A 17,311-nucleotide genomic window follows, 5' to 3' on the forward strand; every position below is an offset into this window, starting at 1 on the left:
TCATACAGTTGTAAAATAACTTGTGAGAATGAGAATCCTGAAGTCCACCTTGGGTTAAATTATTTTTAAAACTGTGTTTTGTTTTGGGTTTTTTTAAGTGTTTCAGAAATAAAAGAACCTTGGTAAAGTGATTCTCACATGCTGCAGAAACACACACAGTGTTTCTCCCACTGTGAGAGGAGTATAAAAATACTCTTATCTATGTTAGACAGAGTGACCGAGGTCACAGGAGAATCTGTACTTTTCCACTGCTTAAAAGGAACAGGCCAGGTGCTTTGTGCCTCCTGTGCAGCCTGAGCGTGCAGTTGCCTGGTAACTTGTTCTGAGCTATTGCATATTAATCACACATACACGTAGGAATACAAAGTTGACGACTTAGGTTTATCAGCCAAAATAGTTTACAGCAACAGAACAGTTTATAGCAATTCAGGAAGCTTAACAACAAATTTAGTGGAATTTAGGTATGTGCTTGGAATTTAGGTATGTGCTTATATGGTTTGGTGAACAGAACTTCTATAAATAAAAAGGAAACAATACAAAGTTATTTATATGTGACTTTAGAGCATACAAAAGGCATAGTCTACAACCCAAATATCAATTATTAGCAATACTTACCTTTTCATAGGGCATCATGTAATGTCTCAGACTCAACAAGCATGAACTGACAGATTGTTATGATTTGAAAATTTTACAAAAGTTCTAATACTGTACCCAGACTGAGGTGTTTCAGTGTTTGGGCTACACTCATTGTCTTCAGTAAATATGTATCTTAATTCTAACACAGGATAAAACCGATCTATAAATTTCCTCTTGTAAAAATGAAACTGTTCCAATTATACTGTTCACTCATATTTAAGATATTAAATTGTGCAAATAAGAAGTAACTTTAACCAATCCCTCCCACCCAGCTATTATGAACTTGAGGGGCTGCAAGAAACCAGTGAAGTTATGAGCGTGGATTCTGTAACGTCACTATCAGTATAATTTCCAGATCAAAGATCCAGCCTCCTGTTAAGATGATCAAATGCAATTTTGATTTCAGATGACAAGTCATCACAACACTACATTAGGTAGAGTATTAAATCTGATCGTCAGGTTCTCAGCTAGTTTAAGTCAATGTATTCTGCTGAAGTCAATGAAGCCAAACACACCACCATATGAAAGAAATCTTTCAGTGTCTCAGACCCGGAAAAATATCTTGAAAAACATCCAAAATTTTTAATACAAATTCTCTGTATTTCCCACGATCTCTCGACACTGAGCAGTAGTAGGACTCTACTATTTACTTCCAATATATTTCTTACTTAACATTAATTTTTATTTTAATTTAAAAAGGGGCAACTGATGAATAAGATTTTCATAGCTACTCACAAAAATTAATAAGCAAATACATTTGTTTCAAGATTTAACTTATTTGTATAATTTAAAGACTATTAAAGACGATTTAAAGACTATCAAAGCTCTATAAAATAAAACAGATAAATTTACCTACTAATGTAGGAAACTACAGACAAACTTCAGGAGATGACCAAAGGTGCAGAGGATAAGCTAAGGTAGAAAAATAAAAAAGCCACATAAGTTCAACAGAAAAATGAGTGAGCAGCCCACAACATTGGCAGAAAATAGACTTTTTATCCCCACTTCCTCCACCCATTCTTCTTCTTTCTTCTTTTTTTTAAGGAAATAATTTTTCCATTGTGAAACATGTTGTCAGGGATGTAGTGAAGGCCAAAAGTTTAAATGAGTTCACGAGAAGATCAGCTGAATTCCAAGACATGTGCCAACGCCACCGCTATAGAAAGGATCTGCATCACATTGAAATGCGGAACAGCTGTTTTGACAAGGACACATCTTACTCACTAAATTTGTCTTTTACCCTGTTGTATGGTTACTAATGTTAAAAAGAGTCACTGTCATGCAAGAAACTAAACTTACCACACTTTATGCTTTGAGAACACCACGGCCTGTCAGTTCATGGCAGCGAAGTCTTGTAACTTACACGTTCCAGTTGGACGCCAAAAAGTTCTGAGGTGGACTGCTGACTGTATTCAATAGTCGCAGCTGATGTAGGAGCATATGATAAACTACTTATTTGCCTTAACCGATGCTTCAAATATTTTAAAATAATTCTTAAAGTAGGTCACTAGGTCGATTACCCTTCATACAAAATCTTCCTTCAAATGTAGGTTTCTGTTCTTTTCAAATTTAATGAGCAGAAATCAAACCTGCATAATCACTGAAATCAGTGCAAATTTTTCAATAAACTTTAGCAGCATCAGAAATTGTCCTCAAGTATCTTTCATAAAGCAAATGCTTCATTCTTCAAAACTTTTTTTAGCAAATATTAGTAATGCTGCACCACAAACTCTCCCTCACAGTCACACATGTTCTTCCTGAGACCGTTATACAACTTAGTATTTTAAAAATCACCATCCTGTGTACTTGATACAGATTTTCCCCTTTTTAAAGTCTGATGATAGGGAAAAGCTGCAAGTACTACAAAACCAGGCAGATTTGCTTGTTCTTGCCAATGAGAAAAAGATAAAGTATTATTAAAAAAATAAGACTATTGCCTATCTTTTAAAGTATGCATAAAGCTACGAACATGAACGGTATGATGGCTTGTTTTTATCAATATTTGAACACAGACATGAAAAATATCCATCAATTCAATTCCAAACTCTGTGAATTAATTGCTGGGCAATTTCCCAAGGATAAAACATCTATTAAAAGCCAACAGTAAGCCAGAAATCTCTTTCCATTTCATATGGTAAAAAAATATAGTGAATCCTGAAAAAAAGGAATACATATTAGACAGGGAAAGCCTGTATAGTTATAAGGCAAAACTTAGTGTTTTGATTTCTTTTTGTATTTATTTAATCAGAATAGTTAGACAAACATGGAAACATTTGCAACAGCAATACTCGGGTCACTTCAAAATCTTGATAACGCTGAAATACAGCTCAGCAAAAACTAAGAATGTGGGGAGGGCACTAGGTCTTATTATTTTCATACACACTCACACACATATGCCTCTATACTTCACAACTCCAAACAGCTATCTTAACTATGTCTGCAAGTAAACTGAAATAGCAGGCAGAAAGGAACCATGTCCACACTAAGACAGTTAGCCATGTAGTAAAACTAAAGATCACTGCAACCAGTGCCATCTTAAAGTAGTGAAAAAAAACCACCCCAAACCTGAAAGGAACCATCACTGTGCACGTCATAAGCATGAAGTTATTTTAACCTGATGACTGACCTGCTCTAATCTTTAAGCATCATTGATTTTTACATATTTTTAAAGGCTAAGGTTATTATTTTAAATGACCTACTTGTAGTGGCACTCTAAGTAGCATTCTGGAGAACACGAGTGTCCACAACTTCTACAGGACAGTGCAGTATGATTAAGCACTGGATTTCTAGGGGAGTAAAAACAGAAACCACCACCACTCACTTATTCAATTGAAAAGCTTATTACCTGCACTTCCAAAGCAACAGGCTACAGGAATATTGAATGCAAAGCAAGCCAGACCCATCTGGAATACTCTGAATTCTCAGCTCAAACTTACAAATCTTTCCTTTCATATTTTAAAGGATTAACAGCATTTGGATGCACAGAAACTGTCTTTAGAGTGATGTCTGCAGACCTCCGAGTCATGAATTAAAATGTCTTCCTAAGAGAGAACAGTCTTAGCACTTCCTCTAGAGGGAGTGAAAAAAACACCAGAGAAGGAGGAAGTGAGGGAATACCAAGTTTTTTTTCCGGATATAACAAAATCCCGAGAGAACAAGACATTTGTGCTCTCAGAGTAGAAATCCAAAAAGAAACAACATAGTTTACCTTTCCCTTTGAAAAGCTGCTTTTGAGTCAAGATCTGCTCTTTTTCTCTCCCAAGCATGAAACCTCTCTTCAGTTTAAGACTGTTTTCAAAATACTAAGTGAAGCAGAAATTAAGTGCACGCACTGGAACACGTATAGAATCTTATTCAAAAAAACCCCAACACAATAGTACTACACTGGCTAGAAATCTTTGAAGTGTTCTGATGAAAAGACTCAACTTATTTCTAGGAAATAAAATGTTTGAGGCCAAAACTGACATGATGTTCCAATCAAATGTTAAGTTAATTTCTTTTTTTTTTTTTTAATTGATGTATTGAAAAAAGCTGGAGAAGGAAACGGGGACAGAAATTAAAAACCATTCAGGGAATCAATGGTATAGATTGTCACCATGCAATCTAAACATGAGAATTGCAGATCATATATTCAAAACAAGCGAGTCAAAAGTAGCATGCTCCCTGGGAGAGAAGCGGGAGTCTTTTTCCCCTTTAATAGGCTAAAGCGAGAAGTTCTCACTTTATTTCGAGCTAAAACGCAGCTAGCAGAAGGCAGCTTTTCTGTCAGATAAAGCAAGGTGAGAGGATCTAGTACAGCAACTTCTTTGCAGTCTCTTGCTCCTAAGCCCCCTTCTTCAACTCTTCTTTCTTCTTCTGTGACAGGAAGGCAAAGCATGTCCTGTCCCTGTGAGCCCATACTCTATCCTGCTTGTCTATAGTAACATCAGGCACCTGTGATTCTTCTCCAAAGACATTTACACACAGAAATCAGTTGAGTAGTGTATTATGGAGGCAAAAGCTGCAGTGGACATGATTTAGATTCAGTTCTTTTTTTGTCCGTCACGACAAAATAAAACCAGCAATTCCTTAATTTATAGAAGTTTTCCTAAAGAAGTAGTCGTTGCCCCCAATATCTGTCAAGTTTTCGTATCACAGGAGAACAGATGCAGCCAAAAGAACATTTACTCTAAAACGACTACTCCCAACTATGCAAGCAGGCATGGGTAGCTCCAATTAAAGTATACACAGCACCACTTAGTGGTGAAAGCGGAGTCTCCACTGACAGGAATGAGAAGTTTTAACAGCAGCCTTTTTTTTTTTTTTTTTTTTTTTTTAAATCCCCTGAACATGAACTCGGTCTGATCCATTTCTCCTCGCTTGCCAAATACCATTACAGTGCCTTTACTATAAGGAAGTATATCTACTAAGCAAAAGAATTCCAAGACAGCTGAACCTCAAGGCCAGCGGAACCAAAGGCTGCTGAGTGTCAAACAGATGCACCCACTTTGAAGAGCTTTCAGAATTCTCTAGCACTCTAACACATGGTTTCTGGTGACACAGCCTGAAGCCGTGTTTAAACAAATGATCCGGCTTAGTATCTGCCTGTACTCCAAAAAACAGCAACATCAGCTCGCGACTTGTGTTTTATATAGACTTGGGCCATAAACAAATGCAACAGATGTAGAAAAACTGAAGACTGACAGCAACTTAAACATAACTACTATTTTTCCATTCCATCAACCAGTTATAAAACTGTAACTTGTGCACTTACATAACAGAACACAATAACAAAAAGAAAGCCTTTTATTCAGAACAGATTAGTGCATCTATACAAGAAAGTAATGATTTCAACTTACAAAGTCAGCATTATCATTAGCAACGCACCTTTCCTGAAGAGGAAATCCTTGTCTCTTATCAAATGTCAACTGCAAGAGTGTGTAAACAAAAAAAAAAAACAAACCCAAAACAATCAAACTACCCACACCAAAACCCACCCATACCCCAAAAGCTCTATTTATATATATATAACATGTCTTCATAGATGACAACTGTATGAATTTATACTTCAGGTCCTTCTCCTCCAGGAACCAGCTATAAAAGAATAAGACAATTTTGTATTAGTGGCACAGATTTGAGTTCTGCAAACCCATACATGACAGTTCTTGCTTTACAACATTTTAGCAGATGGAGACTTCATGGTAGACCACAAAAGTGGTTTTTAGATTCAATATTATCTTCCTCTCCCAACAGAGGATGTCAGTTACTGCCAGAGAAGCACATGCCAAAGAGAATCTCCAAAATACGAAGAATGTTGAACAAAACACAAAGGAGTTCCTAGAGAACACACATTTTGGTTTTTGTCTTTGTTATTCACTTCAGGGAGATGTTTCTGTCTTGAAACACTACAGCTTATTTTTAAAAGGAGAAAGAAAATGCTTCCTTTCACGAAGGATTTCTCCAGTCGCTGATTCTTCCCCAGACTGTCGCTATACTGGTAAGTTGGTTTCCTCTTTCCAACTTCTATTGCTAAGCAGAGCCCAAAAACTAATAAAGAGCCTGAACCCTTCTATAGGCAGCAGGGAATAAGTCAGCATAGCATTTTCCTGTGAAGAAAGTAAAGAACTGAACAATAGAAGAAGAAATACAAAAGGAAAAACATGAATAAGGGGGGAAAAAAAAAAAAGAGGATAACTATTCCTTTTACTGCTATGTTCTTGATAATTAGCTGAGCACTTCTAAAGACAAAGAGCTTCGCTGCTTTTGGGACTGAAGTAAGAAAAAGTCTAAAGCAGTCTTCCTGACATGGGAAGATGCGTCTCCAAAAGACACAAGATCTAATACAGAAACAGGTCTATGTCTTGCTGAAAATTTGCACTCTTAAGAATCACCAGCTTCTGCTCCAAGAGCACTATACCACCAGCTTAACTGGATGGTAGTAATTTTACCCCATACAAGAAGTCAGAAGATGCACTGTCCTTTAAGGATGCAGAACAATAACTAAAGCAGAAAAAGGCTTTGAAATGAAGACAAGATGGCACTTGCTCAGACACACAGGGAGGAGGTGCAAGGTAGGCAAGACGGCAAAACAGAGATTCTTCTTCATTCACAAAGAGCCAACTTGGGCTCAAATCAGTCTTCCTCTTCCCACAAAATTAGGAATGCCCTTATGTAGGAAGTCCAGATTTTGTAGCCATCTATGCAGACAAGCAAAAAACTGCTGTGGGTCTGCTTTTGCGGTATTTAGGAAGTTGCAGAATTCACCTTAGGGATGCATAATCACAATACTTAATTACTGTTTCAGTACTGATCTACATACATCAGCACACGATAAACTAAAAATCATCGTGCTTCTGATTTGGTATAATCCAACAGGCGGCCAGATTTTTTATTCAGAGCACATAAAGGTACAGCTCTCTGGGCATCACATGGTATCATAATCGCCAAATGACTTGACGAGCTTGTAAGCATCCAAACTGCTGCAAACACACCTATACATACAATAACGGATGAAATGTAGATGTATCCCACCCTACACACTCATGCAGGCAAACGCTCATGAGTTAAAAGCCACTGTACGAACCAGCATACAGAGTGGGCAACAAAGCCAGTGATTCACTTGCACACCTGAAGACCAGAAAAGCATTCGCCAAAATAAAATCAGGGCCATGCTCTTTTCATGTTGTTTTTTTAAACTGCAACATGTACTGAGTAAGGCAATAAGATCACTTTTCCAGCATCGTTCATACACACATACACTGCAGAAGCTACTTCAAAGTAGCTTATGTAATGGAACTGTCTGGAAAGCTCAGCTTGAAGTAGTTGAACTCAATTACTGATCGATTTACAGGTACAGAAAATAAATGCATGCAGCCTTTTAACAATAATGACTTACCATTGTTATGTTATTTCCATTTAGCAAAATCTGGTCTAGCTTGGTGATTCTTCTGCCCTCAGGTGTAATCTCACTGAAGTTGCATTAGAAAAAGTAAGTAAGAACACACAACCAGAGACAATGATTACAGTTTTGATTACAGAACTGACATAAATATCTGTATTAAGATGACATTTGTTGGAACTAACAAATAGTTAGCCACACTGAAGCATAATCTTGATAAACTGACCACCTGGGTAAAGAAAGCTACCTGCCAACTAAAAAAGATCCATTGTACTTCTCTGCTCAGTACATAAAGATACAGATTTACCCTCTAAATCTTGGCAATTTCTTGAATAAGGCCAATACTCAAAATAGGTTTCAAAGAGCAACATGGCATGACAAAGTAATAAATACTCATCCTTAAGTCTGCTAACTTTTTAAATCTGTGCCTAGACCTTAAGGAAATGTAAAAGCAAACAAACTACTGCAAAGTTCAACGCACAACCCATGCAAAATTAAGGCTACAAATTAGGAATCTGATTACAAGTATAAATCGTGCAACTGCTACTCTATGATATGGCTGTCCTTAATAGATCACCCTCTATAGTTTAAATCCAAGGTATAAACTATTCAGCTGGCAAGTATTCCAAAAATATAAAAACACTTTGCTTACAGATATTAGACAATGCTTTCCCTCAGGAAATCAAAAACTAAATAGCAACGAGAGGCAGAAATAATACTTACAATTCTGTAACGTCTTCTAACACCATATCTGAAAATCCAGTTTCAAGGAAAATAAGGCCCAGAATTTTAAAATCACAATATTTAAAGGTATTTAAATTTTATACTGAACTGTGATTTTATCTGTAAAATAAAAATATCAGAATAATACAATTAACCCATACAAAAAGGTTCTATCCAGTGAACTCAAACCTCTCAAAAGCAATAAATGAATTGATCCAAAGCATAAAGTGGACAGCCTTAAACGTTTCCATCAAAGGATACTGACAAAGTCATCAAATCCTAGAAGTGTTCCAACAATTTCTTTGTCACTCTTCATCACAATATGAATGCGTGAGCCTATGCATTTGTCCACAAGTTCTGTAAATAAAAACAAAAAACATCTAAAGGTACAAGAGATTATTTTATAGAACATACATTTCTTAGAACAAAACCCCTGACGTTGTGATGGCAAAGAAGTAATTGCCACGGGCACTGGCAAAAAACCACAAAAATAAGGGGAAAAAAGAAGACACAAAAAAATATGTTTTTAAAACTTTCTTTGCACGTTTTACTGCTGCTGGTACATATGTTTCTGAGGCAACAGGCTAGCACGCTGCAGGAAGAGGTCCCCTCCAGCGAGAACACCTGAGCGCGGCCGGTGCGCAGCTCATCACCCTGTGATGGCCGAGCACCAACACTCCTCCCCGCCGGCCTCTGCTCCGCACCCAACCCACGGCCCAGAGCCACCTTCCCGGCCGCCACCCGTGCCGGAGACCGGGACGGCCCAGCGCCTCTCCGCCGCCGCGGGCAGGGGCTGCGCCGGTGCCCGGCCCGGGCGCGGCTGCCCCGCGCCGGGAGGCCCCGCGGCCTCAGGCGGAGGCGTGACCGAGGCGCCGGGAGCGGCCGCCCCAGCCCGCCCCGCCCGCAGCCCCGGGCACTTGAGGGCTCTCACCCCCCGGGCAGGGCGAGCAAACCCCGGCCCGGCGTGAGGCGCCCGCCCGCCCCGGCCCCGTTCGAGCTTCCCGCCAAGCGGCGGCGGCGGCGGCGCTCGCGCCACCCAGAGGTGCCCACAAACGGCCTCTCCCTCCCCGCCCGCCCGCGGGTCAGCAGACGGGATCCCTCCTCCTCCCCGCCCGCGGGTCACCAGACGAGATCCCCCCTCCTCCCCGCCCGCCCGGCCGGGCACCGGCAGAGCGCCGAAGCGTCGCGGCGGCGCTGGTTACCGAGGGGCAGGAGCTGAGAGGGGTTGGTGGTCGCGTTAGCCGCCATGTTGCAGCCAGACCTGACCAATCGCTGCCGCCTCCCGGGGAAGCCGACTCAGCAGGCCCGACGAGCGGATGGCAGAGCCGTCGCTCCTGCGCTCCGGCCGCGGGCCTTCCCCCCGTTTTCCTATAAACGCCGGGAAGGAGCTGGAGCCGCGGCCCCGCGCCTGCTGTGAACGCGGCCAGGTACAGATTTAAAGCGAAAAAACCTTTTCCCTCTTCCCCTTCTCCTCCTGCCGGCCCAGCCGGGCAGCGCCGCCTTGGGCTGTGCCCGGTACGAGCGGTACCGGCGGCCCCAGGCTGTCAGTCCGCCCGCCCTTCCGATAAGTCGTCTTTCCGTGCCGAGCGGAAAGATTTTATGCGCTGATTTTTATTTTTTTTTTTCCCAGATTTGCTCATTAATTCCCAAGAGAGCTGTCGGAAGAAGCCCTTTTGCGTATACATATATATGGATATGGAGCCAAAAAACCGCTGGCTCTTCAAGCACGCTTTGCTTGCTGGATGCGACGGTGTTAAATAAACCCGGTGTTTCAGCTTCCAGGGTCATTGCACGCTTTGTGACGGGGCAGACGCCAGAAGAAGGGAGCCCTGAATAAACTCCGTCCCCTGCCTGGGAGGACGGCGCTGCCTCCAGAGACGCGCGTACCTTTGGAAGGACGGACAGCCGCTGGCATCGCAGGGCTGCTGGCGCGGCTCGTAAATGTGGTTCCTTCCCAGGTAACGCTGAACGCTGGGGCTTTCTGTTCCTGAAGTGAAATACGGCTTTCGAAATCAGCAGGTGCCGTTGCCCCGCGGGGCTCCACGCGCCGTGGGCAGAGCAGAGAGATGTCACGCTGGTCCCGACGCGCTGCAGGGCTGGCGTCGCTGCCTGGAGCAGAGGGTGTACGGAGGGCCAGCTGGGGTGCTCACACCGACGGCGCGAGTCAGCACGGGCGGCGCGCAGGAACAACCACAAACCCGCGGATGAAATCCAAAGCGTAAATTTATTTTCGTTACCTCGCCAACCAGGGGATCCCCAAAGCAGCACCCGGGCAGAGGCACACAAGCGGGGATGCGGACATGACAGCTCGGTCCACGCTGGAGGATCGCCGACCCTGCTGTTTTTGCCTATTTATCAGGGATTCACACAGGCATAATTGACCACCGTGCTTTGATCTTCTCCGTAGCAGGGCACGAATTTCAAGTGTGTCCAATAGGGTGCCTCTAAGTCTATCATAGGCCCATCCTATCTAAACACAGATGTTCTACTTGTGAAGCACAGAAGGATAAACAACAATTAGTATGATATACATATTTTTCTGCACCCCAGCTGCAAGTCACTTGAGTGTGTTTGTAGTCCTCCTCGCCGATCTTCTGTTATTATCCCACATGCCACCCCCTCGCTCAAGGGACCACTTCCACTGGGGCTGGCAAAGCTGGAGGTGTCCATTTGGACTTGCAGGGTCTAGGGCAGGGTAACTTAGAGGCATGTCACATATAGACACATATAAACACATATAGAAAAAGGAATAAACTTATCTGTACAGTAATACCTTGAACCAGGTGTCCCACCCATCCTGTCAGGGAATTAAACCACTCGGCCAGCCAGGCACCACCAGTAGATGGTTTCATTTGATGCATTAAATCCTGGAGATGTTGAATGTCATCCTCTGCGCTGGCTGATTCATCAGTTGTGTTGAAGCAACATGCCTTCAAAATTGGAGAAGTTTTTATGGTGTCAAAGAAGGACATAGTCCACTGCCAATTGGTTTTGTAATGTTCCTTGGCGTACAGCTGTTACCTACTCGGAAAGAATAACAATGAGGAACATTAATATCAAAAGCACTTAGCATAGTATAATTCTGTAATACAGCTACTGGAGTTGGCACGCCAATAAAACAGGTTGTCAAAAGATCTGCAGCTGTTAATCAATACAATACAAAAGGCAAGATGAGTTAGTTACAGTAGAGGCCAACCAAATCCGAGTATTTACATGTTGATCTCACGGAAACATATCCCGGGCATGTGCTTGTAGTACAAGACTGCAAAGCACAATGAGCCAACCTGTGATAAGGGAAGAAAACAGGAGTGTCATCTCCTTCCAGTAATACGTACGCTGTTGCTCCAGCTCCTTCAGCTAATATTACTCTGGGTTTGATAGCCTGATGTGGGGTAATTGCCCACACAGATTGAAGAAATATGGCTTGCGCTTTTTCAGATTGAACTTCGTTTGATGTTGAGTTCACGACACCAATAACACCGTTCCAATGCTATCTGTCTCCTCTAGATAAGGCACAGGTATTCGTTGAAGATAGCTGAAATACAAGAACTCGAAAATCTGACATCAACAGAGGATGTAAAATAAGAGGAGAAGTTGGGGTACAGAACCATACGGCGTTCTCAGGGGTCATTATACGAATCTTCATATCTAGACTAATAGGTCGTGGTCCCACCACGCAATCCATCAGTGTAACAATTCCATTTGCCCTGTAGTTAATATTTTGGGAGAAATACCATTTGGAAGAATTTCAGTCCTCGCCATGTTTTGTACTGGAGGTGTTGCAATACGATCATGGGGTGTTTGCTTATGAATATTCTGGCTGTTAACAAAAAAACCTGCTTTAATAAGCTGTGAAATCCAATGTTGCAAAGTTTTAGTACTGGTTAGCTTTCTTAATTGTTCCTTCAACATCCCACTCATTCTTTCAATCAAGCTATTAGCTTGGGGATGGTAGGCAATGTGGAATATCCAATCTGTCCCTAGCCCTGGAGCCCAATCTTGGACATCATGTCCACTGAAGTGTGTTCCTTGGTCACTTGGTATTTGGTGAGGAGGTCCATATTGATGAATGGGTTGTTCTAATGCTTCAGTTGTGCTATTTGCTGATTATTTAGTGGGTTTAGCAAAAAACAGTCTTGACACTATCCAGAGCAGTGAATACATATCGCCACCCCCTCAACGGGGGCAGGGGGCTCACGTAATCGACCTGCCAGGTATTCAAGGCCCACTGACCCCATTTTGTCTTTGCCCATGGCCTATATAATGCCCTTAAATGTAGCTGTGTACAAACAGTACAATTATGTGCACATGCTTTATAAATATGTAATGGCAGAGGGGTTTGATTGTGAGCAAATGTCCCACGCGCATGCAGTATGAGCTGATCGTTGTCCACAAGCTATATGCGCATTTATAGCTTGAGCACGTACTTTGGCGGAGGTCATATCATCTACTTCCCTATCATTTTGTGACTCAAGCGAGTCATCTTTTTGATGAGCTGAGACATGCCTTAATTTTAAAGGGTACCTTTGTAGATATTGCCAAATTTGTTGCCATATATCTGCCCCCCATATAGGGTATTTTTGTATATGCCAATCCTCTTGGGCCCAGCAGAGTAACCACATTGTGAGGCTTTTGTATACAACCCAACTGCCAGTGTATAAGTCATGTGCCTTCCCTTCCAGCATGGCAAGAGATGCTGCAACCAGTTCAGCCCACTGACTAGATGCCCATACCCCTGTTTGCCATAATGTTATTCCTGGAACTGGAGCATACGCAACTGCTCTCCATTGTCTTTGCCCAGTTGCCGCGTATGTTGCGCTTCCATCGGTAAACCAGGCATCTTTTTTGGGCTCTTCTATTAGCTCATCATAAGGGGGAGCTTCCTCCACAGGAGGTGCAGGGATATCTCCAAGGGGAAGAGTTTCCGCTAGCGTGGGCCTATGATTAAATGATACAGTTCCTAGAAGAGTGGCATGTGGAGTGGTTATACGTGGTTTTCCCGGAAGAAATCGTTGCTGTAAATAATGTTGCCATTTCCAATGTGTGGCTGCCTGAGCTACCCCTGCATGGGCCCTAACAGAACCATCAGTAACCCACCCATGAGTAGGTGTGGGTGTGTGTACAGTCACGCTATCTTGGCCTGTGATTCTCTCAATTTCTTGTAATGCCCAAACTAAAGCTAAAATTTGTTTTTCCATCGGGGTATAACGTACAGCGGAGCCTTGTAATGCCTTGAACCAAAATCCTACAGGCTCTGTCTGATTTTTTGGCCCAGTCATCTGCCACAATCCCCACAAGACTATATCATCTAGAATTGTTACTTCTAATTCAACAGGATATCCATGCCTAGGAGTGTAAAATTGTGCATGCTCAGTCAAAGCATTTCTGCAGGCATCAAAGGCTTCTTGTTGTTGCTTGGTCAGCTGCCAAACAACTTTCTTCCTAGTTAATTTCTGCAGAGAGCGCATTAATGCTGCCAGATGTGGGTACCCTAAAAGTCCCAAGAAGGTCTGTAGCCATTTTACTGTGGCTGGTACAGGAAATCGCTGGACTGTTTGCTGTGCCTGATTTGGTATTTCTCTAATCTGTCCACGCCAAACTATTCCCAAACACTGTACAGTAGTACTAGGGCCCTGTATTTTCTTTGGATTAATCGCCCAGCCTTGGTCCTGTAAACGTGCTTTCAGCAATTCGGCAGCTACTTCAATTTCTTGTTGTGACTCTGCCGTAATCAACAGATCATCAATATAGTGGTAAACAGTAACGGTACCTGGCCATAGTGCTACATCAGCTGCTATCATTTGGCGGCAAATGGAGGGACTGTGTTTGTATCCCGGAGGCAATACTTGGAAAGTATATTGCTTTTGTTGCCAGGTAAAGGCAAACTGGCTTTGGCTTTCTGAAGCAATGGCCATTGAAAAGAAAGCACGAGCAAGATCTATCACCACCTTCCAGGGTTGTAAATTTTTGCTGTTTTTTTCTATAACAGTAACCATGTCTGGTACCGTAACTGCAAGTGGGTGGGTGACTTTATTCAATTCTCTATAATCTACAGTCACTCTCCAAGTGCCGTCTGGTTTTTGAACAGGCCAGATAGGATTATTAAAAGCAGTCACGGTTTCCTTAACAATTCCCACTTGTTGAAGTGCCTGAATGGTTTGACTAATTTCCTCCTCCCTCCCTGGAATAAAATATCGTTTTACAGTTACCACCTTGGCAGGCACGGGCAGCACAACGGGATCCCACTTCAGGAATCCACACAAGACAGTTATAGATCGAATAGCGAATCCCGCTTGCCAAGTCCCGAAGCAGAAGCAACCATGTAAAGTTTCAACTGTTCATCCTGCTGCCAACACATCAATACCCAAGGTATATTCTGTAACTGGGGCAATTAACACTGTTGTGGTAAGTGGTGTGGCGTTTCTTATTGTCAAGGTAACCTTAGCTCAGAGGGCAGGGGTTGGATTTCCCCCCAATCCACAAATCTCCGATGTGGCTTCTTTATTATTAATATTACTATGTAATACAGTAACCTCGGCTCCAGTATCCACCAGAGCTAACACATGTAAAATCACCCCGGACCGCCACTTTATAGTTAAAGGAACATAGGGCGGTTGGTCCCCCTCACAGTAAGAGGCTACAGCGGTGGCAATCTTGGGGGACCTGCCAAACCTTCATTTCTACTATTTTGGCATTTGCCAGGTAGTACCTTGCCTTGAGGTGGCAGGCAGGGCTGAGGCCGGGCATGGAGTTGATGGCCGGGCCAGGGGCAGTCAGCTTTTTTGTGTAGGCACTAAATTCTGCCATTGGTGAAACATTTCTGATGTTGTAATCCTGTTTATTTCTGATCATGGGACGCCGGCTTGTACAAGATCATTCCACATTTGCTTCCTCGTCAACCGTGATGTAACTCCTTTCGGTTTTGCCGGCTTTCCTTTATTCACGACCTGCACAGATGGTCCTGAAGTTACAGCCCCAATTTCCCTCAAGGTAGGGCACCTACATTACCAGTAGCATTTGTGACTGCTGGTATAATCAAGGGGTTTAGTGAGGCAGTGAATTGAATCTGTTTAACACAAAATTGGCTTTGTTTTCATTCTTCTCCCTTCTGTTTCCTCCCCCTCTCTATTCTCTCACTAGCTAAGCCTCATAGACTGCATTTCAGAGTTTCAATGGGGAGAGCTACTCACTAGCTTTTTTTTTTTCATTCCTGAAAGGGTTTTTTTTTAAATGGTCCGATATGTTTCAGTTCCAGGAGAACTGGATGCTCTAGTTAAGGGAGCCCTCAAACGGCAGTGTCCTTCCACACTCCCAGAAGAAGCTCTTCTGAAAGTGGGAGAGGGCCGACCAGTCTTCTTCCGTGGAGCCTTCGTATTCTTTACAAAAATTGCCAGAAGAATCATGTATGTGATGGCCATTGTTAGCCAAGAATTGGTCTGACATGAACGCATTCCATACAAGGTACCAGAGATATAAATTCATCTTTGTTAATGCTTCAGGAAACAAAACAAGCATGGTAACACAGAAAACAATTCCTCATACCAGCAGAGGCGGAAGCAGAAGTGCAATAATTCATTGTATGCGTTCTTCCATCTCTTCTTCTGAAAGACCTGTATGGTTTTGTAATGCATCCTTTCTCCTCAGGGTGTCTAGGGGCTCTTCGCATGTGGATGTTCTCAGGATCAGTTCCTACGAAGGAATTTGATCATCTAGGTTGCAAGGTTTGCGGTATTTATCAGTCACTTTCTTGTCAAAGACTGTTAGGAGATGAGCGTTAGTTGGGGGTCTGGAGGAGGAAGAGTGCGTTTTTGCCCTCACCTTGTTCAGGTGTGCAGGGGGAAACATCTCTGAACCACAGTCTACTTTAAGTAACTCAGGGGGTTGCAGAGGAAGGTACTTGGGGAAGGGGATGGGGTAGCTGTGTCACAGCGGAAGAACTGCAGGAATAGAATGACAATCGTTAGAGCCACAAACAGCCAGGCTTCCTTCCGAAGGGAAATCAAACCAGAGCTCTCTTCAGCCTCCTAAATACAAAAAAAATGGGAGGAGGGAGGTCAGGAGGAAGATAGGGAGATTTCTGCTTTTGGGGCGTATGCAATTATCTTTAAACAAATCCTTTGTCTCCTTTTTCAACAAAAATGATGATATTGAGCATGAATGTTAAAGATGGCACGAGGAAGCAAGGACTGAGTTCAGTAGGCTGGATCAAAGGCATCAGGGAACTTGTTTCAGAATTTAGAAGGAACTGACCCATGAAACAGAAGCCCTCTCTCAGAGCAAGAACTTTCAACATCTTCTACCTCACTTAGCAGATTTGTTAACTGAACTACCTACAGAAAACGTTTCCTAAAAGAGCTGGAGGCAGGCAGCTGCGCAGATATAGCCTAATGGGTTTGGCATCAGTAGCATGCAAGGCTCTAGAGAATTTGTGAAGGAAAGAATTCATCAACAACATCAAGCTAAGTAGACCAAGTCCTATGTGCATTCACTAAAGATGGATCATGCCTGACTGACCTGCGTCTGTTGTCAGAGTAAATGATAGATTTGCTTTCTTGGTACAAAAAAATAAAGTAGCTATAATCTGGGCAAGTCACCAAAGTGCTGTGATCTGCAAGGAAGGGGCCAACAAATCTACAGCCTAATAATAATAGATTTATCGATGTATAAAAATTCTGGCCCACCTTTCAGAAAAATGGATGCAGATTCTCTCTGTCGCTTCCAGGATTGGATGAGATAGTCCTTGGGCACTCTGGTTTGGAGGAAGAGGAGGACTTCGAAGAGCTTGGCTAGGCAGGCTAACAAAAGGAGGCTTCCAAAAAGTAAGCCTTGTTTTGGTGCCTTGGTTTTCAGCCGGTTGGTTCATGGGTTCTCACGGGCACAAGGAGAAGACCAGCAAGGGGGTGGAAAAGAGTCTCTTGTAAGTGGCAGTCTGGGACTTCTCTTTTTGCTTCCCATGTTTGCTGATGGTGTTTGGAGTATTCATTGAACCACAGCATTACACGCAGTCTGACACGGAGCCTGTCAGGAAGTGAAAATTAAGGAGGAAAAACCAACCATTTAATCTAAAAGACAGCG

At 42.7% G+C, this 17,311-nt stretch overlaps 1 protein-coding gene across 1 annotated transcript; it reads right to left on the minus strand.

Annotated features, from left to right (window-relative positions):
* Positions 1 to 5,482: 5,482 nt before the first annotated feature.
* LSM5 (LSM5 homolog, U6 small nuclear RNA and mRNA degradation associated) lies at positions 5,483 to 9,502 on the minus strand. The gene is made up of 5 exons (XM_082308027.1): positions 9,439 to 9,502; positions 8,498 to 8,593; positions 8,237 to 8,264; positions 7,511 to 7,583; positions 5,483 to 5,709 (listed from the first exon to the last, which is right to left on the minus strand). Exons 1-5 carry the CDS (start codon positions 9,482 to 9,484, stop codon positions 5,677 to 5,679), a joined length of 276 nt encoding a protein of 91 aa, XP_082164153.1. The 5' UTR covers positions 9,485 to 9,502; the 3' UTR covers positions 5,483 to 5,676.
* Between the last annotated feature and the right edge of the window lie 7,809 nt (positions 9,503 to 17,311).

The sequence above is a fragment of the Platalea leucorodia genome (genome assembly GCF_965183815.1).
Source record: "Platalea leucorodia genome assembly, chromosome: 1".
NCBI classification, from domain to species: domain Eukaryota; kingdom Metazoa; phylum Chordata; class Aves; order Pelecaniformes; family Threskiornithidae; genus Platalea; species Platalea leucorodia.

Coding starts and splice junctions, on each gene's coding strand:
- LSM5 (XM_082308027.1), bottom strand. CDS start 9,484: ATGGCGGCTAACGCGACCACCAACCCCTCTCAGCTCCTGCCCCTCG. Junction 8,265..8,497: donor AGGATTTGATGACTTTGTCA/GTATCCTTTGAT, acceptor CTGGATTTTCAG/ATATGGTGTTAGAAGACGTT. Junction 5,710..7,510: donor ATGGAAATAACATAACAATG/GTAAGTCATTAT, acceptor ATTCTTTTATAG/CTGGTTCCTGGAGGAGAAGG.